We start from the raw sequence: 24,238 nt of genomic DNA, 5'->3' as shown, positions 1-24,238 counted from the left end.
TCTCTGACAAAGACGAGTGGTTTATCAATCTTGGAGACAGAAGTCATTTATAACGCTTCCTTTAATAATGCTAATGTACCTTGCTCATAGCTCATACAACAGTCCTCCGAATGCACTCCTCTCTTACACACACACACACACACACACACACACACACACACACACACACACACACACACACACACACACACACACACACACACACACACACACACACACACACACACACACACACACACACACACCAGCATGTAAAACCCAAAGCCCCTCAGGGGTGCGTATATCTTACAGGAGAAGTCTCTCAAAAGTACCCCCTAACCCACACACAAAGGCACGCGCACGTGCACACACGCGAGAATAGAAAATGAAGACGCTTCAAGTATCAAATCAAATTAAGAGGTAATTTCGGAGCGCCATAATGGCACCGTCGTTTTTTTTCCACTCTTTTCCTTTCTGTCTCTCATTGTTTCTAGAGAGCTCCCGATATTAGTATGCTGTGCATACTGGCCTCTTTGCTTTTCATCCCTCCCTCCCTCTCTCTATCTCTCTCTCTCTCTTCTCCTCTCCTTAGTCTCTCTCTCCTAGTCTCCTGTGGGGACTGAGCCCAGTGCCTGCTAAGTGAAATCTCTCCGGTGCGTTAGTGGTGTGAGACGCGGGCCATTGCGGTAGCACTCATGTGTTCGGGGGAAGACCTTAACGCCATACATACGGGTGGAGCAGAGGAGGAGGGGGTGGATCCTTGGACCGAATCAAGTCATCCGTGTAAATGATCAATCTCATGAATTTGCCAATAGGGAGTTTTATCTGTGACTGATATTGGAGGGAGTGTGTGTGTGTGGTTGTGTGTGCGCGTGCGTGCGTGCGTGGAGTGTCAACGCCGGCACTGGAACAAGTGAGGTTGAGAGAAGGGACCAGAACATGCAGCTACATTGCGCGGGGGGGGGAGGGAGGGCACGCGTGTCTGTCGGTGAGGGGAGGGGCGGGGGGCGATTTTGGACGGGCAAAAAACGGGCCATGTCGTTCCTCTTCAAGGCTCGCGTGGCCCTCCTGCGAGGCAGTGGCCCGTTTCGGAGAGGCGGTTCGTGTAGTTCCCGTTTGAATTCCTTGTCAGGCATGAGTAGACACAAGCAAGGTAGTGATAGCGCTGGCTGGGAAAACGGCGTGTCCTAAATTCAAGACTTGGTCCAGCCAGAGGGTACGGTTCCACTACCAGCTAGTGTGCTATGTAAATGTCACCAGAGTCAACAGACCAGCAGACAGACTGTCTTTCCGTGTTTGACTGAACATGACAGGTCAAGCAGTGTCTCCTGTAGTCTGAGTGCAGGGGCACGCAACAGACTTAACACACACACACATAGGCAGATGCCACACAAACATGGACGGCACACATAATATGAATGTTCCCATACACACACAGGCACACATTCCCATATACTTGACTGTGCGTGAGGCGAAATTCCCCCGCAAAAGCAAACACTCCCCAGTCAGATCGAATACATTGTCTATGTCATTAACAATGCAGAGCTTTTTTCTTTCACATCGTGTAGCCAGGGAGTCTGTGTTAAAAAAGATGTGCTATGACCTTAAAGAGGAGGTTTTTAGGGGAACTGCAGTATAAGGGGAAAATAGTGAATAATTTTTGAAAGTGTAGCCGTGGGCGCATTAGCATGTGCGCTAGGCACGGCGTGTGGCTTTTATATGAAGCTTTTAGCACATGCCGTTTGTCAGAGGGATGCATCATCCTTTATCTGCACATTTCATGTCTCCCAGTGGACTCTGTCGAGCGGGCGATATTATTGAGGAGCGTTGAGCCTTATTAAATTCCCAAGCATATTACCAGTCTCTCTCTCTCTCTCTCTCTCTCTCTCTCTCTCTCTCTCTCTCTCTCTCTCTCTCTCTCTCTCTCTCTCTCTCGTTACACTCTCTCTCTCTCTCTCTTCCTTTTTTGGTCTCCAAATATACATGCACTTAATCTTCTGTCCTATTTCACTCTCTCTCTCCCATCCTCAATGAGCAATCACTGTCTGTTTCTTTTCTCTATCTCTCCGTTTTGCTTTCCCTCCATACTCGCCCTAAAAGGAAATAACGGGTGTACACACGCTCTTGCGTTTTTCGAAGGTGCACTTCTCAGATATTGGAAGCTGCAACAGCAGAGGTCTTGCATGACTCCCTTCGCACAGTCACAGTCGCTTCATTATTTCTTTCCCAAGTCCTTTTTCATCACGTCTTTAAACCATAGAAGATAATCCGTCCGCCAATGAATTGGATGTAAACGAAACACTGCGTTGCTGCTCGGTTGAGATTAAATTGCTTAAAAATAATGGCACTTTTTTATATCCTTTTTTCTTTTCATTTTTCTTGTGAAAAGTGATAAGTATTCAACGGGAATACCCATATATTGTGTCTTACGAGTAGTTTATTCCTGGGACTTATTTTATATTGTTATTAAGTCAAGTTTTAGGACTGGATTGAGGGAATATCTGGAGATGAGTCTTTGAGCACTGAGCACATTGGATTTCTTAAACCCCTCATTTTTTTTCACTTAGTTTAAAGCACAAAAGCCATTCTAATTTTCATGCCCTGAATCCTTGCAGTTCACCCCCCTTACCATAGAGGGTACTATAGTCCAGAGGGCTCCTTGAACAACCCCAGTCCATGTCAACTTCATATTATGAGAGTAAGGCAATGTTAGAGTGATAATGAGGATGGATGTGTGTGTATTTGTGTGTTTGTGTGTGTGTACTTGTATAGTATGTGCACATTCAGTTGTTGTGCATCTTTATTACCAACCCCCCCCCCTTCCCTGTTGAATTGAGACTTCCTGCTTCGCGCCTCTCTTCCTGGACCGCCATTGGCTCAGCCCCAGGAAGTGGCAGGGATTCTGCATTCATCAACTGCCTCTGCTATTATTTATGGTGTTGACGTGGCTGACGATGCCACTGCCTTTTGTGAGGCAGTTCCCTGTGAAGAAACAGATTTACATACAACCTTGAACAGAGCGATGGGGAGAAAGTAGGTTTAGCAGGGACGCCTCATTTCTGTGAAAACGACGCGTGTCGCTTTCACGTAGTTGCAGCGGAATATGAACACGAACATGAATGTTGAGTCACGAGGGCCCGGCGTTCGCGCGTGCGTGCGAGTGTATGCGTCGCCTGTCGTTGGTGTTGTCACCGGTGTGAGTGTCTGTCACTGTTTTGTCTCTCAACATAGCGCTCTGCTGGGGTATGTGTCTGGGTGTGTACTTTATGTTGACGTGTGTGTGTGGAGTATGCTTGTGTGATTGTGACAAGTGTCACGGGGGGGTTCCTCAGGACAACAACACAGTGAGACTTCTCATTTCTCTGTACCGACCTGGCTACAATAACCAGTTTGTCCCCCCCGTCCCCCCCACACACCGTAATCCCCAAAACAGGCCCTCCATTCCACGTGAGTCTGCTGGATATTACATGTAGGGCATCTGGTGCGATGTCTGCGCGTGAGAAAGCAGCACATAGACCGAAAGAGAGAGAGAAGTACTTGACAAATTCATCATCACATGTCGTGCACCAGCTGACGGGCCGTCGGGACTGCCTGATGCAAGAAAATTTGACGCAGGGAGAAGAAAAAATCCTGTAGGCGCTGAATATTGAACCCAGGTGGAGGGCTGAAGCCTTCGCATTGCTCCTCTTCCCCCATACACAGGGCCTTACAGCCAGTGCCCCCCCCCCCCCCCCCCCCCGCCCCACCACCCCCCACCCCTTTCCGCACCATTACTTACACCCGGGGGCACGAATGACTCTACTCGAGGCCTTCTCCCTCCCTCTCTCCCTGCCTCCTGTCGAGTCAGTCAGGGGAAGGTAGACGTCTGACACCAAGCGACCGCCACAACAGAATACAGAACACTTTGTCATCGTTGTGTATGGCATATGTCAGGTTCCACACCCCCCCCCCCTCCCCCCCTCTGTCCTCGCTCTTTCTGAAAATGAGTTTGGCCTTTGACGCCAGGAGCCTGATCTGCAGTCAGGGCCGCTCCCCGCTCCCCGGTGATTGATATTTAAAGACATCCATGGGACAAAAACAGTTTGAATTCCGACGCCCGCGAAAGACCCATCAGTCCGTCTGGATCAATTGGCGAAAAATATGTATTTTCCGAAGCCCACCAGTGTTTGCGTCGAGGAGGTGCTGTGGGGGGGGGAGTCAGAGAGAGAGAGAGAGAGAGAGAGAGAGAGAGAGAGAGAGAGAGAGAGAGAGAGAGAGAGAGAGAGAGAGAGAGAGAGAGAGAAAAATCAGTTGAGAGCTTTAAAAAGAAGTAAGGTAGGTGTGAAATTCAGAGATGGGGAAAAACACGTCTGTCAAGTATATTGACTAACGATGTACGTTTCCTGAGAACATCAAAGCAGAAGAGAGAAGTATAATTGTGTATTTGTATAGTATCAGCCAGACACATATTAGATGAGTGACGCAGAGTGCATTAATAATCTGATTGCATGTCTGCAACGTGTCGGTGACGATCTGCCAAGAACGATACAAAAATGACCAACCTTATCAACACTAGACAAAACAGTGTCACCGAGTGAGGTTTTTGATAATCCCTAAACTGTAACAATCTAGGATAAGTATAAACAAGGATGTTATCAAAATAAGTGGACAATCCAGTCTTTTCCAAATCTGTGGAAGGGATCTAAGTACAGCGGATACTAAGGATACTAAAGCATGATTACCGGACATGGCCCAGTAACGAACATTGGCAGTGGCTACATTTCAATTCACCACACCTCTCCTTAAAATCCCAGGGTGTTTCTTGCTCCCACAATCCTCTCAACACCCTGACAGCTAAGACCTCCATTAGGGGGCTCTTTTTCTAACTCCTCTCTTTATTTTGGTGGGGGAGCCATTGGATTTAATTGACTCATTTTGTCGGTTGGAATCAGAGAGGAAGCCTGGAGACTGAAGATGCTGCTCCTTTGATCCGTCAGACAGGCAGCCTAAACCCCCAGTCAGAGTGCATTTAATAAAGAATGTTCTCCTCTGATGAGCCTGCGAGAATGACAAATTCAGCCCCCGGTGCTTTAAATAATGCACCGTGCCTTAGCTGGTGGGGCCGCGTATATGTCTATTTCTAAACTGGCCTGTTTCGAAAAAAGGTCTCGGTCCACGATGTTTGAGGAGGGGGTGAGGGTGGGTTCGGTTGAGAGAGATTTGGAAAGTGAGACGCAGACCCTCCTCTACTCCTCAGCTAGCTGAACCTGGCTTCAAATGGAGGATAAGTGGTGAATATTGTATGCAGAGCCTGGAAGGAACGGGTGTGTATGTGAGGAAATCCTATTTGGTTGTGGAGCGGTAGACCATTGTCACTGACGACTTTTGCTATGCAGAGTTGAAGTGAGGATGGCTATCAGGAAACGTGCAAACGAGATTGCTTTCATCCTCTCTCTCTCATTCCGACATGCAAAACGATAAGAGAAAACACACAGGCTCACACACATCCAAAACACAATCAAACACGTACACACGCACACACACACACACCTCGGGCATGGTTTGTTGTGGCTGCATCTATCTCTAGCTACTCTTGTGGAATAAGGAGAGTATTGATCGTGGGTGGCAGGACCGATGAGACTTGTCACAACACTGAACCCAGGAGTTAGACTTTAGGTAAACCAAGCTGTCACACCCACAACAATCTGTGCTTCCTCCAAGGCCCTGGCTTGGCAAAGAGGGGGTTAAGAAAAGACAAGCAGCTCCCTTGAGGGTGAAGAAAAGTCTGCATCAGGCTCAGCTACAGTATGTCTATCACTGCTGTGTATGTCTTAGGGTGGGGGGCAGTGGGGTGTAACTGTCACGATCTGTCCGTGTCCGGCTAACCTACTATATTGTAAAGTGACATTCTGAGCATTTATACGGTTACGACTACTACCATGTCCAAAAAATTAAACCACAGAATATCAATGGCAGACTTAGACATTGGATCTACAGTATGGTGATAATGATGATTGTGATGCTAAGGATTGGTTGCGGTTATCAATATGACAGGAAGAGTGTTGATAGTGTTGAAGAGGCCTTTCTCAACCAATTCACTGTAGGCTAGTTTCCCATCTACTTCTATTGCCTGATTTCTGTTGGATTCCATCCATTGGCATCATGGGAACATTGCATTTTGATTCATCAAATATTTTAATCAGTCAAAAGTGTTTTGCAAGTTAAATCAAAATAAATTGTGCTGTTACTATTTCAGACCTAGATATGAGGTAAGATGCCTTTGTAACTCTAAGTAGGTTTGTATTCAAGCCCACTAATATGTCCCTTTGTGGGAGTCAACACAGATGGTGAATGAATTACAGGGATTTAACGATTTGTTCATATTTTATACAATTATCTCAAAGTTTACTGTGGGTACAGAGTACATTTTATAATTATTAGTAACATACCTAGCGTATCAATGGGCTGCCAAGTTGACCATTCGCTATAGAAAATAAAGCAAACTATTTTCTGACATTGAAAATTGTAAAGAATTTGAAAATACATTTATGTTAGGAAGGAAAAGTGTCTGTTCCATAATCAGTTGAGTCAAAAAAAAAATTGTCATAGGGCCTATATACTCAATTTCGGCAAATCACAACCTCACAATGCCCTCAAAGGAATCTAATTGGGTCGGTTAGGGGAGATAGGAGATTGCCTCCTCTGTAAAACACCTCAGAAACCTTGAAAGCACTGAGTGCAGAAATTCTCACCTGCATGGTTACTGATCCTTTCCTCAAAGCCCACTCACCTAAAAGCACCTTCCCTGGGGTCAACATAATTACCCCTTCAGAACGTCTTGACTGGCCTTGCATCAAGCTGTGATTCACTGTGCAGAGTCTTTCTTGAAACCAGTGCCAGGCTAGCTAGTGGCTATAAACGCTTTGCTTTATTCGTGGCTACTGTAGACCAGGTGGCGTGCTTGGTACTTAAGCTAGCCGCTAGGAGCTAGTTAGGTGGGTGGATCTAAACATTTTCACCTGGGGTGGAAAGGGGTTGGTAGGAGGAAGTTGTAGAGTGGCATGGAGGCGTGGATGGATGGTGTGACCCGGTGCCACCATAATTGTTATAACATTGTATTTTAAATAATCGCAATAATAATATTAATATTATTAAATGACATAGCTGACATGGCTAGCTGCTGATAGGGTATGTTGGTGGCTTTGTGTTGAAGAACTGGATTGTGGGATTGCAGCCAAGACTTTTCCTGATTGTTTTGTCATAAACTGTGTTGCTATCAAATAGCATGTATCCGTAGATTTGAACAAATCACTGTAAGTAGAAATATACATGAACAATGTTTAGCTTCATCATGTAGGTCACTCAGGAATTCTGTACTTACCAGAATGCAACAATAAACATTTTCTGTAGTTTGTGTTGCCATTGTTAGGGGTGCCTTTGCCAAGTGGTGTAATATCACCTACTAAACACTTGTTTTTTGCGAGCATCTCTGAGAAAACGTGTTACACGTGAAACATCTTTGGTCACCTTTGCGGTTAGCCCCCTGAGTGTACGGCATGAATACATAGCAGTGAGAATCCAAGGAAACGTGTCTTTCGAATTACCTGAATCTGCCTCCCATGCAAATAGTTCAAACAATGATGAGATTTGTTCCTATCCTTCTCTATCCTATACATCCATTTATGTACAAACACTGTGATTTAGATGTGCGTTTTATTATTCAAGCTGGTAAAGAGAGGCAAAGGCACAAACTGGTCAGGTTTGGGGGGGGATTTAATTGAAATTGTATTTTGATAAATAAGCATTTAATGGTGTAAAATGGGCTATTGTGCGAACGTGCCTGGGAGTGTGCGATAAGCACACACTGTGGAGGAGAGGCAATGAGACTTTCTTCTAAAGAACCGGATAGAAAGAGTCAGAGAGAGAGAGAGAAAGAGCGAGAGGAGGGGAACGAGAATATAGAGGAATAATAAACAACAGAAAAACACACACATTTTTTGAGATTTAACTCTTCCCTCTCCGACTGACTGCATCGCACAAGCTCAAGCCCTACCATTTTCTACGCATCCATCGCCCCCTCGTCATCCTCATCCCTTTGTACTGTACATGTCTGTTTATCTAATGCAACTGTGTGCCTGTCTCTTCTCTTGTAAATGTTTAGCATTGTGCTATGACAAACACACACTGCATGCACTGTAAGACATAGGATTGCTTCTTTTTTTCTTCCTTCATTTCTTTTCTAAGTCAGAAGGCTTCCTATGTGTTTGTTTCAGTGAAAATGAGCTCAAATGGAAGCGTTGTCGTCTTATCAGTTCCAGCCAGCATTGCATGCGCACCATTCCAGGATGAGTCTTAACCTCACGGCTAGCGTTCTACGGTGGGAACGGCACTGCCACGTAGGAGAAAAGCAGGGCTTTGAAAAAGTCCCCCACAATGCATTTTTCTTAAAGTCACTCGCAATCTGTGTGAGCTTTGAACGTGCGGTAACAGAAAAGGGTCTGCCGAGCCACCGAATGCTCTCGCACCAGACGGACCTCCAGGTATGCGGTGTGTCCAGAGTAGCTGTGGTACAGTGTTCCTGTGCTGGAGGATAAACCATTCGAATGAGCACTCTGGATGAGTCACAGTTTCCCTGCTTTTCTCTCTCCCTCCTTCCTTGTCTTTCTGGCTTCATGGTCCCACTGTTCGGAGAGCAGCAATAGATTGGCCCCCTCCCACCGCCCCCACCACACACACACACACTTGAGTATTAGATTAGTTATCTCCTTATTTCTGCTAATGAACGTGTGTTACTTGTGTTTGCCATACATTCTATGTGTGCGCTGGCTTCTCTTGCAAATGCAAGATAAATGGGTGTGCTTGACCAAAAGGGTCAATGCTGTATTTATGGGATACCCTGTTAACCCTGCCAACTGATTAGGGAGATAGAGGGAGACCAGAGAGAGAGAGAGAGTGTGTGTGTGTGTGTGTGTGTGTGTGAAAGAAAAAGAGACAGGGAGAGAGAGCGGGAGACAGAAAGCGAGAGAGAAAGTAGCATTTAGTAATTGGCTGTGAGATCGTCAGTAGAATGAAATTATGCTACTTAATCTCTCTCCAATTACTCACCTCTGGAGAAGTCAGTGCGTACACTCATTACTCCAGATACTGTATTGCCACGTTGTAAATGAAAGAGGAACCCTCCGTACCTGTAGCTTTGCTTTTGGCTTCAATAAGTGCTCTGAGACCCACTGCAAATGGCAATTAGGAGACAGAAATGCATTGTTTGGTCTCTATGTTTTTGAGAGGACAATGTGAGTGTTAGTAAGCCAAAGAGGACGTTGTGACAAATCTCTCTCTCTCTCCGTTCTCACTTCATTGATCACAGTGGGGGTTCAGGATTGTCCTTTAGTCATCATTTCGAGGGAAGTAAACAGCTCAACAGATCAGGAAAGCAGATAGAACCTAACACAGTCTGGCTAGCCATTTTGAATAGCTTCCCCTTCAATTCTGCTAAAGGAGCTTAAGCAGTCGGATAGTGGCTAAAGCAAACTGGTTCAAGAAGCTAGCTATCATCTTTCATGTCATCCAGCTGGCCTTGTAGGATCATGGTGAAGTGCTAGCACTGTGCTACTGTGTGGGTTATGGATTTCAAGGTGATTTCATTGGACCTGCTGTCCTTATTTCACAGATGTCGATCGAAAAACAAACGCCGCCGGTAAGCGTGGTTTGGGCAAACACTGACAATTAATTCAGTTGCAAGCGTAGCACACCACGACTTTCATCTCGAAAAGGTCAGAGCTCTCCAGGGCAGGCTTCCTTTTCATTTTCCTTCCCAGATACCGCTCTCTTTTTTTAATTTCACCCCCCTTTTACTTATGTGGCAAACATCTCAGCTGAGAAAGACAACCATCCTGGCTTCCTGTGGATATTGTTACATCTCTTTCTCTCTCATCCCCATCATGGTTTTTAATAATTCAGACACTATCTCTGTCTGTCTCTCTTTCCTTTCTGTCTTTCTTTCTTTGTTTCTGTCTCTCTTGCTCTCCCTCTATCTCGGTGTCAGTCATGGCCTCACCATGTGTGGGATTCAGTTGAAGTGGTTGGTGCAGTCTTTGATGGTGAGTGCCTCTCAGGCATGTGGTGATGCTTCAGGTTCCTTGCAGGGAGACAGTGCCTGTGAGGGAGATCACTCGCCCATAATTAGTCTGCGAAAACCAGCCTGAGTTTCACATAATTAAATGGAACCTATTAGGGGGGAGAATGAAGGGGAAGGAGACTGAGTGAATGTACAGTGAAGGATGGCTCTCTCCTCGCTTTCCTCAGTCCCCTTGCGCTCGTGGTCTTCATTGTCCTCGTTCTTTTTTCTCTCTCTTCCCCTCGCGCTTTTGTCTCTCTCTTTCTCCTCAAGATCCGTCTCATTCTCTTTCTTTCCCTTTTAAGTTTTTTTTTCTTTCTCTTCCCTTCATTTTCTCATAAAGGCTTGAGTGTTTTTGACAGCTGGTTTTGCAGGATAAATATTTCATTTTCCACCCTCGGCGCGTGAAGTAATCCTTATGACACACAGCACTGTACGCTGTCAACTGGGCCTGATTGCTCCGCCGCGTGAAATAGATCCATCCAAACAGGGCACTTTGATGAGGCGGAGGAGTGAGCACAGTTTAAAACGCTTGTCTCGACCGTTCGGTCTTGACGCCTCCGTCTCGGGTCGCATCCAAGCCAAAGGACTCCCCCCCCCCCCCCCCTCTCGTTCTGTTGCGATCTTCAGCAGGTGACAATAAAAAGGATGGAGGGAGAAAGGGGATAAACAATTCTCCTTGTTCCCAGGGTTGATTTACTGGTTGAATTGGAACCATGTGAAACACCCGAAGACTCGCGGGCGTTAATGACATTTTTGGGGAATGTGTTTTTTGTGACTTGTTAATCAAGGGAGTGTGATGAAGGGGCTGGATTGAGCTTTGTGCAAGAAGGGACGGGTGACCTCCCTTGTGGCACGAGGTAGCTGTTGTCGAGGTAAATTGCATACATGGATCCCGAGGCTCACATGGTACTGTGGCTGAATCAACCCGACTTTGTTCGATCTCTAATGCGGGCTTGACTGAATGTGAGGTTGTGTGCCTGCTTGTGTGTGTGTGTGTGTTCCTCAGCCTTCGTCGTCTCTCTCTCCTCTGGCTGCCTCTGTATCATTGACAGTGTGTTGTTCTTACAAAGCCTGGCTGTGCCACTGCCATGTTGAACCAGGCTTAGTCCCTTCATCTCTCTCTCCCATCCTCCCTCTACCTCACCCTCCCTGTGTCTCTCCCCCGTCCTCCCTCTACCTCACCCTCCCTGTGTCTCTCCCCCCCCCCCTCTCTCTCTCTCTCTCTCTCTCTCTCTCCTCACTTTCTACCCTGCTGCCACACTGACCCCTATCTGCTCGGCCGCCCAGCTGCGGTGTCTGTTAACATCTCTCGCCCTCTGTCTCCCTCTCTCTTCGTTCTCTCCGCCTCCATTTACTCTGTTTGGGCGGACTCTCCCAAGCGGAAAAGACCGGAGGAAAGGCCACAGTGTAGTCACTGCTGACAGGACACATACGGGCAGAAATGGACTAGAAGATGAGACTGGCCAGTTGTTGTGAATGTTGTACTATATGGCTACGAATGACTGTATCGTATGTAAAGGATTGTATTGTACATACAATATAGATGTCAGTGAACCGACACCAGCGCCAAAGACCACCCGCAAATAAACACATCGGATGCGACACACACAAATGCACGTACACACACGCACACAAAGAACACGTCTCACAACTTCCTACTCTGACACATCACAGAGGGTTCAGTAAACCTCCATATCGAATAGCCATTGTGCTTCTGCAGCAAAGGCATTCGGAATTAGCCTGAGCTGCAGATATGGGCATTCAGTGAAGCAGCCTGCAAAAGTAAAGCCAGCTAAGTCAGTGCAGCCACTGGCCCACTTTCAGCAGTCCGGATTTGAGACACACACACACACACACACACAGCCACTCAAACTCACACACATTCAGAGACACATACACACGTCACACACATATGCGGGTGCTCTTAGTCCAGCTTTTGCAAACACACTGTGACAAATACACATGCACATGGAAACACATAAACGCATGCCCACAGCGACAAGCGTGGCCCTTTTCCGCCGGGCGATGAGAGAGGAGTGGGGTCATCATGCTGACAGCACTGACTTTTGTCCATGTGTAATTATCTGTGATGGAAAGCTCTGAGTGGCTTCCTCTTCCTGTTTCCCCTCAACACTCCCCACTCGACGGCGGGTCCCATCACACACAAACACAATGGAAATATTCTCCGGAGCTCTTTTGAGCCCATTGAAAGGGACCGAGGCTGGATATAGTGGACCCGCTTGGCTGAAAGCCTCACCGCGACAGCGGTCGGACCGCCCGCGGCGCCGTGGCATTAGCGCCCGTTTTCCGGATCACCCCGGCCGAGGCGGCTCTTTATCCTGCCAAGGAGCCCTCTGCCCTGGGGTGGAAACCTTGTTGGAGAGCCTCCCACCGACCCCCTTGTTTGGAGACCCAGAGCTTCACAGTAATGCAAAGGCTTTAAGACTGTGAAATGACCCACTTGTTTTGTGTCGGGGTGGAAGTCATGAGGTGCTGGTGAATATGAAGGACCAGTCGTTTCTCATTGAAGATGCAGCATACATAAATGCCTTATCGCTTCCTTTGTGCTTTCAAGATTAGCGAATTACTGTGTGTCCTAGCAATGCTAAGTCACAGCAGCCCCCACAACAACGGTAATAATAGCAAATAATTCAACTAGCTATAATTTAACTGCTAAGGGCCTCAACTCATTTGCTAAGTTTGACCAAGTAGAGAATTACCCTTCCACGACCCTGCTCTAAAAAGAGAATGTCTCCCTAACACAATGTGATTATCACAAAATGAAGCCCAACAGAGACACTTTCCTTTTATGCAAAAGAAAAGGAGCAAAAAAAAACTTTTAACTTTAAATGGAGAAATCCAATTAGTCAGCCGTTTGACTGGGAGGCCCAGACTAAAAATAGTGTTCCGTATATCCTTGGGATTTCTTAATAAAGTCTTCTTCAGCTGAACAGTAAAAATTAGCTCTGGCTCATGACTTGTTTTAATAACTCTTGGTTATAAGCTATGTTTAGTGGCCTTGTTTGTCTGCTTGGAAAGGAATGACAGTTGGTATTAAATGGTTTTAATGTTGATATGTTGTTGGACTTCCCCAAGGACATCTTCTGTGCCTTCAGCATTCAGGAGAAGAAAGAGAGGGGGGGGGGGTCATAGAGAAAAAAGCTGTGTAGCTTTGATCTGCCGGCGTTAGCAATTTTCGCAGTGTGTACCCTCTTCCTGTTCGGAAAGCCTCTGCAGACGATTGGCCGTGCTTTTCTGAAGCAGCTGCACCGAGATGGCCGAATGCATATCACGTCAAAGCTTCTTTATGAAAGAAATATGCTCTGCGGTCTCCAGTCTTTATCCAATAGCCTTGGCGTTTGACCACAGCCTTTGAAGGTCAAAATGCTAATGGTAGAATTGTACGGTGTGAGCATTTTTTCCCCAATGGTCGTATTTTCCTAGATAGCTTCCATAGCCTGTGCCTTCTTGTGAGTAGCAGGGTTGAGCACCCAAGTGAGCAGCAGTTCCAGGGAGAGACCTTGTCAGACCCCCAGGTCTGACAAGGTCTTGTCCTCTCACTCAGGGCCAATCCTGAACTGGATTCCTGGGAGAGTAACTGGATTAGGGTTAGGGTATTCTCTCTCTTGGAGCGTTCCGGGGGTCTGTTCAGGGCGAGAGGACGATCAGATGAGCAGCCAAGGGCCAAGCGCAGAGGCCAGGAGAGGCTGTTGGCCTCTAGCAGTGGAATGCATTGTGGGAATTGGCTCAGGGTGGGAAGCTGAAGACTCGGTCGTCAGGCAACGGCTCTGATGGTTAATCACAGGAGCTGTTGGATGGAAAGGTGTTAGTCTCGCAGGCAGACTGATGTGTGATGTCTGTATCTAAGCAACCTGGATTACTACCCATCCACATATCATGCATGAGGAGAGAGAGAGAGAGACAGAGAGATGTGTTTGTTGTGTGTAGTCTTGTTTCATTCATACATTGTTAGCTGAATTCACCATTTCATTCTTTCCAGCATGCCAAGACTTCACACCAACCTCTGGCTTTCTTTTTGCTTGGGATAGTTGATTGTATTTGACCTTTTGGCACATTCATGCACTAAAGATGCATCGTCAACGATTTGGAGAACACTGACATGCTGAGTATAAATGTGAACTGCATGCATTTACATTTAGTCATTTAGCAGAAGCTCTTATCCAGAGCATGCATACTGACTGATAATTCCAGGAATTAAATATACAATTTGATGTAGGGAATAAGTGGGCTATTACTAGAATGACAAATGATGTAGTATACTGTATATACTGACCAAAAAATTGAAATGGCACTCTAACTGTATTTGATATAATTGTTTATTGGCATTTGAAGAATGCAAATCAAGTAAGATGGAACAATTCAACTGACTTTGGCTTGGACGTCCTAATCATCAACACTGTTCTGTTGCCTCCTATTGTCTGTTTCTTTACAATTATATTTTTCGTTAGGTGCGCTCTTTTTTGTCTTGTTTTGTCTGTTAATTCAGTGTTCTGCCAAGATTTCCGGGGTTCTCTAACAAGAGAAGTACTTCTAAACATCAGGACTACAACTCCTGTGGATTTATTTCCCACTTTTCTGCTTCCAGTGGCAGAATTAGTGGGAATTATAGTCAAAGCCACCCTCGGCTTTGTCCTAGCAGCGAAGCGTCGTAGGAGAGGCAAACGAGCCGGTGCTCTGGTGCGACTCCGTCGGCGTGGGGGACGCACAGCGTTACCGGGGATATTTCTCTCCAACGTGCGTTCACTGAGCAACAAACTGGATGAACTTCAGCTACTGGTGTGGAAAAACAGAGACTTTCTTTCATCTTCCGTTTTGTGCTTTACGGAGACATGGCTGAGTGAACTGATCCCAGACTCTGCGCTACAGCTAGCAGGTTTCAAACTGCTGAGAGCGGATCGTGAACCTGTGCTCTCTGGCAAAACGAAAGGCGGTGGTATTTGTTTTTATATTAACAGTGGCTGGTGTGAAGATGTGACAGTGATTCTGCAGCACTGTTCTCCTGATCTGGAATCATTTTTTATTAACTGTAGATCTTTTTACTCGCCACGAGAGTTTGCATCATTCATTCTGGTTGGCGTCTACATGCCTCCGCAGGCTAGCGTCAACGAGGCTCAACGTGTGCTCGCCAGCCAGATACTGAAGTTGGAGCATGAAAATCCGGATTCCTTGGTTATTGTGCTAGGCGACTTTAACAAAGGCAATCTCACTCAAGAACTCCCAAAATATAGACAATTCATCAAATGCCCTACCAGAGAAGGAAAAACCCTGGATCACTGCTACTCTACAATCAGCAAAGCATACCATGCGGTCCCCCGAGCAGCACTGGGTCACTCTGACCACGCCATGGTCCACCTGATTCCTGCATACAGGCAGAAGCTAAAGCGCTGTAAGCCTGCTGTGAGGACATCAAAACAGTGGACCAGTGAAGCTATGGAGGATCTGCGGGCGTGCTTGGACTGCACTGACTGGGACATGTTCACGACTGCTACCAATAGTCTGGATGAGCTCACAGAGGCTGTGACATCATACATCAGCTTCTGTGAGGACTGCTGTATACCAACACGCACCAGGGTAAGCTACAACAACCACAAACCCTGGTTTACAGCTAAACTCAGAAGGTTGAGGTCGGGACAAAGACAGTTTCAAGGAGTCGAAGAACAGGTTTAGCAAGGCGGTGAGGGAGGCTAAACGACTGTATTTAGAGAGACTAAAACACCAATTCTCTGCAAACGACTCTGCTTCTGTCTGGAGAGGGCTCAGGCAGATTACCAACTACAAGCCGAGAGCCCCCCACTCCACTAACAACTCCCGCCTGGCCAACGACCTGAATGAGTTCTACTGCAGATTTGAAAGACAATTGGACAGTCCTGAACTACCCCTTCCCACCCAGGAGGCCTCGCACCTCCCCCCCTCTACAGTGACGACTCTCTCCATTCAGGAGGGTGAAGTTAACAGACTTTTCAAGAGGCAGAATCCCCGCAAAGCAGCTGGGCCGGACTCTGTCTCTCCAGCCACCCTCAAGCACTGCGCTGACCAGCTGTCTCCGGTGTTTACCTACATCTTTATCACCTCGCTTGAGACATGCCATGTGCCAGCCTGTCTCAAGTCCTCCACCATCATCCCTGTGCCCAAAAAGCCAAGGCCAACAGGACATAATGACTACAGACCCGTCGCCCTGACCTCTGTGGTAATGAAGTCTTTCGAGCGCCTGGTGCTGGCACACCTTAAATCCATCACTGACCCTCTACTGGACCCCCTGCAGTTTGCCTACAGAGCCAGCAGGTCTGTGGACGATGCAGTTAACATGGCCTTCCACTTCACCCTACAGCACCTGGACTCCCCAGCATCCTATGCCAGGATCCTGTTTGTGGACTTCAGCTCTGCCTTCAATACCATCATCCCCGCCCTGCTTCAGGACAAGCTCTCCCAGCTGAACGTGCCTGATTCCACCTGCAGGTGGATCACAGACTTCCTGTCTGACAGGAAGCAGTGCGTTAAGCTGGGAACACAAGTCTCTGACTCCCGGTCCATCAGCACCGGATCACCTCAGGGCTGCGTCCTTTCTCCTCTGCTCTTCTCCCTGTACACCAACAGTTGCACCTCCAGTCATCCGTCCGTCAAACTCCTGAAGTTTGCGGACGACACCACCCTTATTGGGCTCATCTCTGGTGGAGACGAGTCTGATTATAGGTGGGAAGCGGCCAACCTGGTGACCTGGTGCAGCCAGAACAACTTAGAGCTCAATGCTCTTAAGACAGTGGAGATGGTTGTGGACTTCAGGAGGAACACAGCCCCACTCACCCCCATCACCCTGTGTGACTCCCCAGTCAACACTGTGGGGTCCTTCCACTTCCTGGGCACTATCCTCTCCCAGGACCTCAAGTGGGAGCTGAACATCAGCTCCCTCATCAAGAAAGCACAACAGAGGATGTACTTCCTTCGGCAGCTGAAGAAGTTCAACCTGCCAAAGACAATGATGGTGCACTTCTACTCAGCCATCATTGAGTCCATCCTCACCTCCTCCATCACCGTCTGGTACGCTGCTGCCACTGCCAAGGACAAGAGCAGAGAAGGTGATTGGCTGCAATCTGCCTACCCTCGAGGACCTGCACACCTCGAGGACCCTGAGGCGAGCGAGGAAGATTGTGGCCGACTTCTCCCACCCTGGACACTCCCTGTTTCAGTCACTCCCCTCCGGCAGAAGGCTGCGGTCCATCAGGACCAATACCTCACGCCACAAAAACAGTTTCTTCCCTTCCGCTGTTGGCCTCTTCAACAAGGCCAAGGGACCACACTGACTCTAATGACTTCCTGCTTAAAACACACTGCTTTTTGCACTGCATTACAAAATTGTATCTTGTACATTTGTATTTTTTGTAATATTTGTATTTTTGTATTTTTATATTGTAATTTACGGCAACTTATATTTTATTTTATTGTATATTTAATTATATTCTAATCCCACTTAGTACTGCTAGTTTATGTACCCTTAGTATAGATAGTCCACATATTTAAATTTTAGGTCCCTATATGTTTATTGTATGCACCTTCCTGCCAAAGCAAATTCCTTGTCTGTGCAAACTTTCATGGCGAATAAATCCCATTCTGATTCTGATTCTGTCCTGGCCGGGAGCATTTTTGGTCTCAATTCTTCCGTTTACACAAGACATGTTCCTGCACTCCTCATAATCGATATTGATGAAAGTGCTTTCATTTGATTTACAGACTATTCAATGCAGTGCAAGCTTCTTTTTTTTCTTCTTTTTCTTACACAGTACTGTGCCAGTGTCCACAAAAGCACAAACAGTGATTCTATTCTTATCTTTTTTTACAGGAGAAAAAGAGCATTAAAAGTAAGCCATGGTTGAACTTAATTCTGTCTTTGCCATAGAGAAGGACAGCATGCTTTCTTGATTTGCACTCACCCGCTTCTGCTTGCTTATTTGTCATACTTCGCATCAGGTCATGAGTATGCATCCAACATGGCATATCAAAACAACATGGTTATAACATTGTCTTTGAACGCATTAACCTTCAGCCTAACCAAGTTAGTGGGGTTCCCTGTTGTTCCTTGGCTTTGGGGGAAAAATTGTAGCTTTGTAACGCTTCTTTGTGAGTCTGTTTTTGTACGGTATGCGACCGGACAACAGTGATAACATCCCAAGGGAGCGTTGTTGAACGCAACACACAGATTTCACCCCTGCGGTAGAAGACATCATTTTGATTAACGCTAGTGCCATTTTCTTAAGTGTTCCTACCTGTTTCCTCAGTGTGGCAATTCAAGTCGCCTTTTTAAAGATAAATACAGTAAATGCAGTTTATTGCAGGTCATCTGCTGCCTGGATAATTGGTTAAGACCTTTCTTAGAGGACTTTCAGAAGGTATTAGGTGACTGACCCCACCCAAAGCTATTAAGCTACTTAGAAAAGACTGCGATTCCATCACAAGATAAGATATTGGCTTATGTAGAGCTCATTATTGCGTTCTCTCACACAGGTCCTCCCGATGTTGAAGTGCACATTACATGCCAAACACCTACACACTCGCATGCAGAGCGGTTCACGTATAGGTGCAAATCATTAGACGAGTGCAAGGGAAGCACCAAAATAATTTGTCCCGAACACACACCTCCCCCCCCCCCCCCCCCCCCCCTTCCTTCTCACATTTTGAAGCATGCATTTTCTTCAACTACTAGTCACGCTACTGCTTTTAGTTTAAGGTGTCGCTATGGAAGCTGCGGTGTTTTCTTCTATTTTGTATTTGGTTCGTTTGTTTTGATGTTGTTACAGTTTTTTTGTCATGTGGTATGTGTTTTGCATGCCTGCAAATATGTTTAATCAAGCTTTTTGAATTATTACTTTTTAAATGTTGTTATGTTAGTGGACCTGGTTACCATAGTGACCATACTCCTTTTATGAAGGTTCCTTTGACTTCCAATTAACATCTAGATGCGATGATGACCCCATTAACAAGAAAACGCCGACATGGCGACGCATGCAATGTTAGGAATTCATGAAAAAACGATTTCATGTCGCACATACCACACCTAACAAACAAGTGCCAGGATGTTTCATCAGCTTACTCTTTACATGTCATTGTCCTACTTTGGACAAGCTGAACAGCTCTGCTCACCATCTCGTCTCTCTCTCTCTCGTCCCTCCAGACACCCGGCCCTTGCCCGACGTAGCCATGACGGGCAAGTGCACCCGGGAATGCGACGAGTACGGCCACTCCGACTCCTGCTGGATGCCTGTTCGCACGTCGCCCGAACGGCGGCCTAAGACCACCCCCCAACAACCAAAGCTTTCCACCTTCATGAGCGCCAGCGGCAGCGTCGGCGGCGGCGGCAGTAGTAGCGGCGAGCAGTCTGGCAACCCGGAGAGCCTCGCCATGGCGGCCATGGCCAACGGGGTAGACCCCTCCTCGGCTCGCGTGCTGGGCGACCGCAACCGCAACCTGCTCAGCACGAAGATGGCCTCCTCCTCTTCCTCCTACGAGGCCTTCGGCTCGCCCAGCTACGGGGCGCCCGGGGCCGGGGAGGACGCGGTGGGACACCCCATCGAGGAGATCCCCCTAGCGCCCACCGGGGAGTACAAGCCCACGTCCTGCGGAACGCTAACCCGCCGGGAGGTCTACCTGTGAGCCAGAACGTGGTGGACGAGCCCCCCTTCCCCCTCCTTACCTCCACAGGGTCACATCCCACATAGTTCTCAACAGCCAGAACAACTATTGTAGCTGGCCACGATGATAACAATCTCCACGAAACGTTTCCCTACCCTGGCTAAGCTAGGGAGGATGAAAACCAACGCCATGCTAAAAGCGAAGTGGATATAAAAACAAAATTCCTTTTTTATAGCACCTCATTTTTCTGGTCCAGACCTGTGACTCAGAGGAGGAAGAGGAGGAAGAGGAGGAAGAGGCGGGGGCTGTAGAGACTTGGAGCAAGACATCGGGTACTGCTGCTGGCGAGCCGGGCCGTCCGGAACATTTCTGCTGCCTGGTGACCACAATCTGTACAATGAGCTACTCATTTCCATAAACATGCATGCATTACCTTCCCAATCATCCCCAACTCCCCCTAATGACTGTCCTGTACAAAAGAGGACCTTTCCTATTTCAGTTTTTCTTTTTAATGTGTTTTCTTTTTGTTCTTTTTTTATCTATACCTGCGGACTACATTGATTGACACACTGAACAGTGTGATGAGCGATACATTGATACAGTGATACATTTTGCGAGCGAAGCGGGCCACTTTTCCCTTGATGCACGTGCCACATAGACACGTGTGTGCCACAGCTCATCAAGGTCTCTATGCTAAACACTCCACAAGGATCGTTTCTAAACTGCTCGTGACGAAAGTATTTGTCCTCGCATTCAAAGAGACCTGTAAGACAACCAAACTTAAGACTTGCTAATGCTACCATAACATGGATTTCCAGTCAAGTTGGGTTGAGACGAAGCTTTAAGACTCTATCCTGTGGATGAGACTGAGACTGTCTAAATCACCTCATTCAGGAAGTACATGCTCAACAAAAGGGGCCCGAGGAGGAGCCTTTATGATTGGCTCTGACAAAATCACATGGGTCCAACATTATTCCAAATTAACCAGTTTGTGTATACTCTCTTTGCTTCTCTCATGAACATTGAAACTCATTGTATATAAAGCATATAAACCAGACCTGTGCTTTAAGCTTACATTCCCTTTGTCTCTCTCTCTCTCTCTTTCTCTCTCTCTCTCTCTCTCTCTCTCTCTCTCTCTCTCTCTCTCTCTCTCTCTTTCTCTGTCTCTCTTTGTCTTTCTCTTTGGATGCTAGGAGAGTGGACGTTAACCCCACCTCCCAATTACAAATGCAAATTATTTGACCTCTATTACTGGTTCCAGTCTTTGCTTGTAGATTGCATATGTGTGTAAATGGTTGTGTGTATTTCTATAGCACATGTTTCACACTCAAAGTGCCCTTTTGGACGCGGGCTAAAATGCTGACCAGGGTTTCTGTTTCACACGAATGCACATGCCGACACAAAACACAACATACACAACAGGGTTTTGGTGTTATGGAAGTGTTGAGTTTGGAAACACAACAATCGTAAATCTAAGAATTTGGAACTTCTATTGTAATACTGTGTGAGTACATTTGGACCTAGGAATACTTATCTGACCTAGCATAACTTTGATGTGGCGATTTTGACAGTCAATCACAATATTTGTTTGAGTGTGTGCTAGACTGAGCAATAAATACCATATTGTACACAACATTGACACAAACAGCCTATTCTCCGTCCCACATTGGCAAGCCTACAAACACAGAGGGTGACTCCAACCAATCTTTGCACGTCTATTTCTGGATACTGCACATGCTACCGTAGTAAATGTTACATTTCATGTCAGCACAGACATCTTTGAGCCAGAATGTGTGAATCAGTGGAGAACAATCACAACAACGCTGATGTGCAGTTACCACGCGCTGCGGGCCAGCACCTATTTGGGAAAAAAAGTCTTAACAAGTTGGTATAATTAGAAAACCAAAGCATAGGTAAACGCCAACGAGCTTTGAGATATGATCCCCCCCGTAGAGAGAGAAAAAGAAACACCACAGAGAAGAAGAAAAAAAAAAAAATTGGTAGTGTGTTTGCTTTTAATGCATATACACAACATATACATGTACAGTATAGAGAGACTTTAGGCTGAGTGTATGTGTAAGGATGTTGCGTGTAGACAAACATCCATATAATTTGGAACTGACGCTTACGACCGTGACAACACACAAAATGAACACACATAGAGTAGTACGAGACTTTGCGCCGCCTTACTCCCTGTGTGCTGTTGTTTCATTCAAAAGTAAAGAAATACGATGTCCTGTCAGATAAAGAATATCCAATGCAATGGAACCCTTTTGTATGTTAACTAACCCTTCAGTTTGAATGGACTACTTTTTTTTGCAGTCTGCCAATCTGTAGTCTGTAAGTACTTGTTGTTCGAAAGAAGTGCTCCTATGCTTATAAACTGTATACATAAATATGTACTTTTTATTGCACGTTTAAAGGGAATTTACTTCACTTACTGAGAAAATGTACAAAAAAATGTATCCCTGTGATCATAGAGGTTCATCTTGTTGCTTGCTTTTGTTATACCTAAACAAACATTGGCCATGTAGTATGACTTATGATATCAGTTGGAGGCGAATAAAATGTACCTTTATTTAGCATTAAGCATTATTTTCCATCTTCACTTTTCTTTAATCAGCTTTTATCTATTCATAATTTTTTGACAAACATAATTGTATTTTTTTCAAACTCACTCCACTGAGCAAAATGTCTAAAATGAAACCATAGAGCAACATACGTACACTGTAGGCTACAAGAAACTTATGGAACACAGTGAAACCATTTGGAAATTTTAATTGGCAAGGCTATTCTTGGTTACATTTGGACTGTTTATATATATATATAGTATATATTTCCAGCAATGGTCATAAACTTGGAAATTATCATGAATAAGTACATAGTAATTTTTTCTTTACTTTTTTCTCTTCTGGTGTCACTTTGTATATTTAGTGCTTCTGTAAAAAAAAAAAAAAAAAAAAAAAACTAAAACATAACAACAAACATACAAAAAAAAAGAGTGAATGCAAAATATGCAATTGTGCCTTTTTATACCTATTGGTATGGTAATTGTTGGTTCGGAATGGAGCAAAAACCACGTTATGCTGACATGCTTTCAAAAAGTAGTTTGGATGAAGTTGAAGTACAAGTGAAATACATCCTGTGGATTAACGTATCATGATAAAGTCCAACGATGTTCAAGCATCTTGCTATAAGACCAGTTAAATGCCAGTAAGCGTAAGAGTACCCCTTGAATCTATTCAAGAGTTTCAATGGGATAACGACTCGTGCATAACCAGTTTAATGTGGTTGTACAACCAAATTACTATGTTTGTAGCTGCTTTTAAATAGTAACAAATATAATGTAGTAGGATATGATTATCCTATTGGTATCAAATCCAACTGCAGCATGTTGTCGATGTGCTTCATCTGAAGATACTGAAGATCATGTCTGTGTGTGATACACTCTTCAGGGCTCTTCTAGGGAGTGGGGGGGGAAAGAGCTTGAAGACATTTTACTGCACTGATGGAAGGTAGCTTCGAGATGCTAAAAAGGAGAAATGAAAATAGCCAAAAGGCAGAGATTCTGACGGAATACACACCTCAGGGTGGCCCAACAGACACACTTTATGTAATACACATTTCTGTCAAATGTATTACACACAAAGTATAGACATGGACCAACAGGTTTTACTGCTTTGACTTACTACATTGCAGCAGTGGTCAGGACTGTCTAAAATCCTGTGTTCACCGAGACAAATTAAAAATAGTTTGCAAGGTTTGAGAAAGGTGATTTATAGAAAGAGAGGCAAATGTTTTATTCAACATATTCAGTACTTGTGCTCACTTTTGAATGTATATTGTTATTGGTATGGTACTGATAGTCAGAAGTACAAGGGGGGTGTAACTGACTAAATCAACTTTCCTAGCGCAGCTTAACTGAGTTAGAAGTCATAAAGGAAGTGTATAGCAGTGTATGCCATCCATACTATTCCTGGGGTGTGTTTTCAGTCAGATCTCTTCCATAGTCAATGAGCGTTCTCAGTCTGTGATGAGATTTGTAATATTAACCATAAATCATTTGTCCTGCAACTTGGATGTTGATATAGAATTGAGGAAACAGTTTATCATTGTTTATTATGAGTCACTATGCACGCAGCTTAGCTGAACATGGCAAAATGTATTGAACGCAAGTCCACTTCTATTTATGAACTATTTTACATAATTTAATTTGCTTTTGTACAGGTTTCTGTAAATAAATTGCTTGTCATTTTTGTCTCTGCAGAAATTAAAATATAACATGGTAAAATTATATGCAGTGCCATGTGTTTCTTCTTTGAAGTGGTTTCTTGAGGGTTGCTGTGTGGTGGTGTCATTTGCACACTGAGAGTGGTCATTCCAAAGATCAAAGGTTGTGTTCTAGACAGCTATGTTCTCGAGTTCAACATTGTTCCTCTCTTCACCCATGTCAAAGACTGTGAGTGTGTGTGTGTGTTCTATCTCCCCATACTGTATGTCTGCTTGATGTATGAGGTGATT

The 24,238-nt window shown here is 45.5% G+C and overlaps 1 protein-coding gene across 2 annotated transcripts in view; it reads left to right on the top strand.

The window, feature by feature from the left end:
• The window catches only part of pcdh7b (protocadherin 7b), a 107,450-nt gene extending 83,441 nt beyond the window's left edge, over window positions 1-24,009 (top strand). For both annotated transcript variants that reach the window (XM_067261805.1, XM_067261804.1), the window contains exon 3: window positions 19,260-24,009. In XM_067261805.1, the coding sequence (XP_067117906.1) occupies window positions 19,260-19,738 (479 nt within the window). In that variant the 3' untranslated portion in view covers window positions 19,739-24,009. The remainder of the gene's footprint in view (window positions 1-19,259) is intronic.
• Window positions 24,010-24,238: the final 229 nt, after the last annotated feature.

This window comes from Osmerus mordax, chromosome 23 (assembly GCF_038355195.1).
Source record: "Osmerus mordax isolate fOsmMor3 chromosome 23, fOsmMor3.pri, whole genome shotgun sequence".
NCBI classification, from domain to species: Eukaryota; Metazoa; Chordata; class Actinopteri; order Osmeriformes; family Osmeridae; genus Osmerus; species Osmerus mordax.
Note: the sequence above shows the minus strand (reverse complement) of the source record. Positions and strands in the feature narration are given on the sequence as shown.